The 8903-nt window shown below is 36.5% G+C and overlaps 2 protein-coding genes across 2 annotated transcripts; one reads left to right on the forward strand and one right to left on the reverse strand.

The window, feature by feature from the left end:
• The first annotated feature begins 2569 nt into the window (after positions 1-2569).
• Positions 2570-5187, forward strand: LOC104899520 (uncharacterized). Its single transcript, XM_010686722.4, has 2 exons — positions 2570-3050; positions 3790-5187. Exon 2 carries the CDS (start codon positions 3795-3797, stop codon positions 4860-4862), a length of 1068 nt encoding a protein of 355 aa, XP_010685024.2. The 5' UTR covers positions 2570-3050; positions 3790-3794; the 3' UTR covers positions 4863-5187.
• A 1239-nt stretch (positions 5188-6426) lies between these two features.
• LOC104899521 (phospholipase A1-Igamma3, chloroplastic) lies at positions 6427-8048 on the reverse strand. The gene has a single exon (XM_010686723.4). The coding sequence runs from the start codon at positions 7952-7954 to the stop codon at positions 6464-6466; it is 1491 nt and encodes a 496-aa protein (XP_010685025.2). The 5' UTR covers positions 7955-8048; the 3' UTR covers positions 6427-6463.
• Positions 8049-8903: the final 855 nt, after the last annotated feature.

An 8903-nucleotide genomic window follows, 5' to 3' on the forward strand; every position in this document is an offset into this window, starting at 1 on the left:
GTAAATGCTGGGCCTAAGTACAGATTGGGCCAGAAGGAGGGGTAGTACAACTCTCTTTATTCATAAAGGTGGACTTTTAGGCCATGCACCTTTCTGGACCATGTACTTTTCTGCAGCAGCAAAGGGACACGTGTAGGGTCATGATGGAGCCGCATGTCCTACTTATAGCCGTTGATTTTTAGGCTATAGCATTTGCCCCTTAAAAGAGGATTTTTACCATTTAGGCGCCCAGACGGTTGGAATTCTCTTTAAATCGACGAGAACTGCCCTATCATTTTCAAGATGTAACGGGCGCCAAATTGCCGGTCTCAACAGGTCAACCCTCAAGGGTTTTTTGGAGTGCAACGGTTATCTTACCAAAGGGAAGGTCATTTTTACCTCCCTATAAATATAACCCTTGTCCTTTATGACTTCACTTTCACAACTTTGAGAAAATTTTTCTAGAAAGAGAGAGTCTGCTCAATTTTTACTGAACTTTAGAGAGAGAAAGAGCCTTCGACCAAGATCTTAATAATTTCTTTGAATTGACAACTTTTTTCGCAGTTTCTTGTTTTAGTGTTTAAATGGCCTACTTATTTGAAGTATTTAGTCGAATTTACTGGTAAGGCTTTCATCAAACATGTTTATATTTGTTTTTTTTTTTGATTGGGATGTTTATATTTGTTAATCTGAACTATTTATCACATATATGATGTTAGGTTGTTTTTCTGAATTTTTTCAATTTTTTTTTATATTTTCTTTGTATAGCTTTTTTTGGTATCTGTTGGATTTTTCTTTTATGTTTATGTATAAACATATTTAGAGATTATCTACATTACTTCAAGGTTGTAGTGTTTCATCTTCTTTCTATATTTTTTTTTCAGTTTTCAATTTTGATTGTAAAATGCAAAAAAAATAAAATAAATTACGGTACATATTCCTATTGCTGTGGTAAAATCGCAACAATAGGTATTCATTTTTCTATTAAAAAAAATACATGTTGCTGCGGTTTAGGGTAGGAACCGCAGTAATAGGTTGCGGGTTTTTAATATTAAAAAAGACATTGTGTTGCAGTCTTTGCCAGGAACCGCAACAATAGCTTGGCCTATTGCTGCGGTCAAAAACCACAACAATATATAGGTTATTTTCCTATTGTTGCGCCCTTAAATATCGCGCGACCAAAATCGCCGCAATAGGCCACTTAATGACCGCAACAATAAGTATTTATTCTACTAGTGGTCTTGTGGTTAGACTATTTTAAGTTAAATTTTGATGGTTCCAAGATTAATAAGGGAAGTGCTGCTTTTGGTTTTGTTATTCGAAATGCAGGTAGTAATGTTGTTCTAACTGGCGCTCAAGCTATTGGTTCTTCGGCCTCTATTCTACAAGCCAGAGCTTGGGGTCTTCTTGCAGGAATTAGAGGGGCTCTTTCTTTAGATATTAGAAAAGTTATTATTGAGGGCGATAATCTTGCAGTTATCAATCAGTCAAGAATTCGTGGAGTACTCTGTGGGAAATTAACAATATTATTTTTCTGATGCAGGTATCGATTTAGCTTGTTTTTCTTCTTCCCGTTGTTATCATATCTTCATGGAGCCTAATAGAGCGGCGGATTTCATGGCTCGTCAAGGTCACTCATGTCATACTCTTTTGTACTCCTTCTCTCCTTATGATATTGATTTTTCTCTTATCATCCGTAAGGATGTTTTAGGTTGGCTCCCGGATTAAGGGTGGCTTTCCTAAGTTTTCTTTCCGAATCCAAAAAAAATAAAATAAGGGAAAGAATATGATTTTGCTTTCGCTACTTCATCTATTTTGAACAAATTGATTGGTATGTTTCATATAATTGGGATAAAGTGGTTGCTCAGATTACCTTATTTCATACAATCTGCACGAACTAGCTTCATTTATTTCATACAATCATCAAGAATCAGTTTAACATGTAAATTGCACAAAATTGATTAGTTAAGGAAGAAAGAACCCGAAATTACTTACATCATATTAAAGTTCATTTCAAAAATAATCATCCATTGAGTATCAAGTTAAAATTTGTCAATAAGAATTTTTGCAATTTATGTTTATCTAACTATGGGAAGGAAAATAAAAGTATATTTTACTAGAGAGAAGGTCTTTTTAGAAAGAATGTGATAATAAAAATTTTAAGGATTACGTTTAATAAAGTTGAGTTGCATTTAGTAGCCTCTAGGATTGACTAAACAAATGTTCTAATATAAATTTAAGAAAAAAGCTAAATACAACTCTAAGAGCTGCATATAAGAAGCTAAAAATGGAAAAAAAAGTATTAACCGGTCATTTATTACATAGATTTAATGCAAACTTTTGTCATAAATTTACAACTAAATTCCATTTTAAACAATGTATTTATATCTTATATGTAACCCTAAGGGCTGCATATATCATAACCCTAAATTTAAACGTCAAAATTTTCCCAAACCTCTCTAAACTTTATATATAAATAAATATTTGAAATAGTTGTAAAAAAATTGTGAAAAGTGGTGAACATCATTGGAGGGCGGAGGCAAGGATCTATAGCGCAAATAAAGGGAATCTGAGACCCCAACTCTCCCTTTTTGGTCCTTCTTTAACTTACAACACGAGACTCGCTCCTCTTTTTTCTCTCTCTCTCTCCTCCCTCAATCATCCACCCAAAAAGTGGCCTCCATATCTTCCTCATTTTCTCTCTCCTCCAAATGCCACTCTTAAATCTCATCATCACTTTGGAGCACACATTTTCAGATAACGTCCTTTTATCTTTTATTCATTAAATTAATTAAACTACATATTTTTTAGCAAAAGTCAAAAATAGAGTGCCTAAGACAAACAATAACAACAAAGATTTCCCTCTCTCTTCTTATTTGTCTTTTTTTTTTTGTTTCAATATACAATCAAATCCTATATAATTTATTTCCTTTAAACGGCGCAGAATTTTTATTTGTATTTTCTGCCATTTTCGATACATTTGAGAAATTCGACGCCATTAAAGCTGCAACAAGGATCAGATCTGAAGCGGATATCTGCTTCTATTAATCTAACATAACGGACAAGTTTAGGTATCGTTATGCTTTCTCTTTCTCTCTCTTCGTTATTGTAGATGTTTTGAATTTGATGAAATTTGTCGGAAAATTTTTCACGTTTTTCTGGAGGATCTATTTTTATTTCTATGATTTTTTCATCCTCAGTCGTTTTCGCATTTTTTACTGATTTGAATTTCATCTTCATTTTTGAAATATTCTGTATTTTTCTTTTATTTTTTGCGTTTTTTTCGTTGCAAATTTCTTGTAATTTCATATATCTCTCGCGGAAATCTTCTAAATAGTAGAAGATATTTCATAGCATTTTTAGCATTTGCTGTTTTTATGTCCTTAATTTAAAAGTAAGAAGAATATGAAGTTTCTAAATTGTTAATTAGTAAAACAGAATTGTGAATCTCAAAAAAAGAGATGGAATAAAACAAATGAATACCGCGATTTTCCATAACGACAAATATTTACCGACTCTCATTCTCATACTTTGTTTTTTTGTTTGTTTAATTTTCTATAATGTCTGTTAATTCTTAATTAAAGATCCTCTCTCTCATCTGTTATTGTTGCCATTGTTGTTAAATTAAATGTTGAAGATGTATAAAAATGAAGATTGAGTTTGGTTACCTTGCATAATTATTAAGTTACAAATCAACAGATTTGTTTTGATTGTATTTATGGAACAAAAAATGTGAATAGATAATATAGAAATTGTGGGAAATTTGATGAGATTTTGTTTGTCTTGTGATAAAATTCTTATGAAAATCAGATTGAATGGACAGTGACGGTGGTGGCGTAGCTACTGCTGTTACTCCTAGGAGACTGAGCTCCCAACACTCCACCCTTCGCGACACCTTCATTGCAACGGACCTCGCTGATGGCCTCAACCATGCATTTACCAATAATTGTGCTGTAGTAAATAACACAACTAACCCAAGATCGAATCTTACACTCGGTGCTGTACTCAACAGGGATAAGAAACCGCCCCAAACAGCTAGCGTAGTTGCCCGGACCCTCCTTGAGATCATCCGTAACGACGAAACCCTCTCCCCTAGAAGTGCTAGAGGCAACCCCAACAACAAGAAAACTTGGAAATCCTTCAAAGAGCGCCTTAAGCTTAAGAGGAACTCAATTCCAAATCAGAATCAGAATCAGAATCCCAATTCCCAACGTTGGGCATCATCTTTGCCGGTCCCACAATCTGACGTGATTACTAACTCGATGGCGAATAGAAACTCCCTTCGAAGCAGTTCTTTAAGAAGAGTTGATACTGTTCCAGCTGATGACCTCTCAATGAGGGAGGTGGATAGTGGTGGGTCCCCCAGGAGTGGCGGTAGTTTCAGGTTGTCCGCGGCTTTGGCTGCAGAGAGGGAGCAGACTCGTAGGCGACTGTCTAGGGAGCTGGATGAGGATAATCTTATCAGGGATGATGATGAGGAAAGTGAAGGGTCCCCTCATGGTAATGAAGACGAGGATGAGGATGAGGATGATGAGGAGGATGGAGGAATTCCTAATCTGGGGCCTCCAGCGAATCAGCCAATGCGGATGTCGTTAATGGACTTGTTGGAGGAGACAGACCGACAGGCTGGAATTAGTGGGCCCACGTATAGGTTGGAAGACGAAGAAGAGGAAGAAGAGGAAGAGGTGGAGGAAGAAGAGGTGGTAGAGGATGCTGGGAAAGGAGAGTATTCTTGTTGTGTGTGTATGGTGAGGCATAAAGGTGCTGCTTTTATTCCCTGTGGCCATACATTTTGCAGGTTGTGTTCAAGGGAGCTCTTTGTTCAGAGGGGAAACTGCCCACTTTGCAATAATTTCATCTTGGAAATTTTAGATATCTTCTAGGGATATTGCTTCGGTTATCATGATCTTGGCCTGCTAAAACTCGACTGTTGCATACAGTGGGGAAATCCAACGCTACAATCACAGACATTCAAAGAGGAATGAATTATTCTGACCATCTTTAGCTCAAGCATGACAACTTCGAGGATGTGAATCCCATCTGAAATTCAGGAAGGATATAATTTTCTTGGTTTTACTCTCTTGGTGAAGGACATTCTTATTGTGTATGTATATTGTTTCCTAGCAGTCTATATAGTAGAATTATGAAATTATGTATAAGGTTCAATTCTGGATTAAACTTCTATAATATAAAGTATATCTTCTACTACATTTATTGTCCACTTTCTGGTCTTCCATGGGTATTGATCTGGTAGATGAAAGATTAATTAAAATCTGCCGCTGGAACGGAACTTGAGATGTGTAAGCATCAGTTCAAATTTGTGAAGATGTTGAAATTGATCGCTTTGCGTTGATTCTGTATTTCATTTCTCCAGTATTTGTCTAGCCTAACATTTCTCCAGTAGTCATTTTACTCATGATAATTTAAGAGGAGGTGACAAGTCTGGCATCTTTGCAATTTCAGGTGTCTTATCTATGGTAACATCTTGAATGAGAATTCAGATGGCTTTAGTGTTACTCTGTTTCCCAAGCTTGCAGTATTGCATCTCGCGAAAGATGTCAATACTGGTAACAAAAAATGAAAATTCACAGGTGGTCATATTAAATATGACTACGGAAAATCTAGTGGTTCAAAATGGTTTTGTTATAAAAAATGTGGATCTGAATCAATTTTGAACCACTAACTAGATTGTCATATCTATTATAACCACCTAGAAATTCTCCATGTAAAAAAGCATATTTGCTTGAATTGGTTTTGATCTTCTAGCAATGAGTAATAATTAGCCCATTGATTTTGTTTGGTAAAGATCCTGTATTGCTTTGCACCAAGAAAAATATTGGACAAAAACATAAAATTGCTTATTATGCTGCAGACAACAGTAAATCACTTGAACATGATAGGTGGAAGCTGAATGACAGAATGAAAAGGATGTACATGCACAAGCATTACATGAATCATCATTGAAAACAATAATGATGGCTCAGACTCACTATCAATCTGTGAATTATGCACAAGCTTTCGGCATTAGCATTTAGTAATAGACTGCATTGGTCCCCTGTTTGTGTTGTAAAATACTAAATAGGATATAGTGGTGCTCTCTCGCCTTCAATGTTGTAGTTAGCCATTAGCCTTTTTTTTTATATGTAAATTCCTACAATTGAAGTTTCAGTCAGTATCTCATATAATGAGAGTGACACTAATAAATCCGGAGTGCTACCTTATCCCGGTGAGCCCCAATTTCCTCCGTCCACCCATTACCCTCCATTTTTTCCTCTTTGCCTCATCCCAGCCAAGGTCGAGGATTGACCTTGGCTTGGTTTTGATGGAGGTTGTTGTCCTTTCAGAAGGTGTTTTCGTAATTGTTATTTTCACGATTGAAGTCATTCATAATTTTTTTTCCGCATCATAATTAGAATATACGATTATGTGAAAAGAATAAGATTGTGCTTACGAAAACTTGATATGTACATTTATATATTGATTGTTAGTAGGCAAGTACATGATGGTAATGTGGTTCACAAGTAGGGGATGGTATATCTTCTGGATCTCTCTTAGGTTTAACCCACCTCCCATGAGCATTTTGAACTAGCCCTTTATTAGAAGCTTGGTACCACCTAGGTGGTATTCTCAGCTCATTAATCAACAAATCACACTCTTTATTCACCAAAGCAATATCTCTTCTAGCATTATGCCTAAAAGGCAGTTTAGAACTTCCAAATCCATCCAACAAATGAAGGTAAGTCTCTAGCATATGATGTCCTTGCAATTGTAAACCTCGTTTCAAATAAGGAGATGACCTCGCATCAAGTCTTAACTCAACACCCACATGAGTATATACCCATTCTAGTCCCCTCGTTATCTCTTCGAAGTTTTGTAGACGCTCGTTGAAGACCATGCCTGGCATCCAAGGAACAACATCTTGTTTGATCACAACGCGTAATGTCTTCACACCTAGCTCGTGTAACTCGTCTCTAAAACCCGAGTTTCCAACTCTAGGAGCAGCAAAAGAGATGACACTAATTGGAACATTAACAAATATTGCAGCCGCTTCATATGCATTAAGCAGAGCCAAGGCACCACCTAAGCTATGCCCTGTTATTGTAAGGCTAACTTCTTCCCCTCTTTTCTTGTAGAAATGTATGAGCCTTGCTAACTCTGTCATCACTTGCTCTGAGGCGCTTGTTTTGTTGTACCTTGAAGATTGGCATTTTGAGGTGTATATACTTAAGAAACCTTCCTCAACTTTTGCATCTCCATGTCCAAACCTCTCCAAATTCCTTTGTAGATCCTCGTACCACTCTGATACTGACACTGTCCCTCGCCATGCTACAACAATGTCTCTCCTTCCAATGCGTTGCGACTCCTCATCATCGCTCACCCCTACGAATCCCATCCAATTGGAGTGTGTACTCCAAGTCTCAGCCACTTGGGACTTCTCTAGCCATTGAGGCAAATCGATTTGAGATGTCGCGTAAATATACTTGGTTACATTATATCCGTGTCTAGTAAGGCCAACCTTCTCAAAGAGTTTGTTTCGGTTGTACCTACAACTCCCACAATACTCAGAGTATGGATCAAAATCGAATGCATCGTATGTTGCTTGGGCGAATTCACCATATTTGACTAGCTCTCGCCTTAGGGAAGGATGTAGAGGGTCTAGATGAGAGTCCCAATCATTAAAACCATGAAATTCTTGCCACTTCTCTGAGATATCCTCCTTAGGGGAATCTATAGGAGTGTTACTTTTGTCTTCTAAAATAGAACTCAAATTTGATTGAGTTATAGTTTTTTGGGCATGTATGGATTCAATTTGGAGATGGAGCTTTTGGGTAAGTGATTGGGCTAAACGAGTTGCCGGATTTGACTCCTTTGAAAATCGTTGAGTGTCGAAGAGAACTCCTTGTCGAGCTCGAATTAGCGGAAGGCGGCTAGTGGTTGGGATGCAGTGGTTGATGGTGGGTTGGATTGCCTTCATGGTGCTTAAACCTTCAGAAGGTCTAAGGTAAAGATGGTAGTAGTTGTTTTATGTTTGTGACTTTGTGGTATGTTTTGATATGGTTTCTTTTAGAAGCACACATATATATAATGAAACTCAGTTCGTATATGTAGACTTTTGGCTCATGATTATGATATGTTAGTATATATTTGACACTCAACTACTGGTAGTCCTTAAGTTTGAACCGCGTTATGTAGACGTTAGGTATGGTCGTATGGATGAGCATTGAGAATTGAGATTAGTCTGGTGTTTAAAAAAGTAGATCTTGACTAATTCCCCGTGTGTTTTGTATGCAATAATAAAATATAACACGAGGACTTTGGCACCAGCAAATCAGCAATCAGCATGACATGCACCATCGCACTAGTAAAAGGGAAGAAAATAAAGGCACTTTTCTTGTCCTCTCACAACTGTTCTTTTTTTAAAACTTTTATGAGTTCCACTAGTATCTTGCCTGAAAGACACTCTCATACACTGAGGCCAGTGAATAGTGACCATAATTCAAACCTTTGTGATTTTTTAAATGCACAATTTAACTTCTGTCAAAAGTCTTTTAGAAGTTGGAATCTTCAGTGTTTAATATAAGGATTATACTTCCTCATTTTTCATTTAGGTTTTGTTTGATAGGGCATAAAACATTTTCCTTGAAGACTGTTTTTCTCTATTTTCAGTTTTACATTATTTGGTTGGCAAAAGAATGTAAAACCATTTTCCTTTGGGGTAAAATTACCCTCACAATGATAGAAGACCATTTTCCCTTCAAAATGAAGGAAAAACTGTTTTTCTTATCTCTCTTGTACATTCCTGTCACTACCTTTTTACTTTCCCTTTCATTTCATCATTTTTCTTACATTGAACCAAATAACGGAATTTGGAATTGTGTTTTACTCTCTCCGGTCTTTATTAGTTTACCCATTTCTTTTTGCAC

The sequence above is a fragment of the Beta vulgaris genome, chromosome 7 (genome assembly GCF_026745355.1).
Source record: "Beta vulgaris subsp. vulgaris cultivar EL10 chromosome 7, EL10.2, whole genome shotgun sequence".
In the NCBI taxonomy this organism is placed as follows: domain Eukaryota; kingdom Viridiplantae; phylum Streptophyta; class Magnoliopsida; order Caryophyllales; family Amaranthaceae; genus Beta; species Beta vulgaris.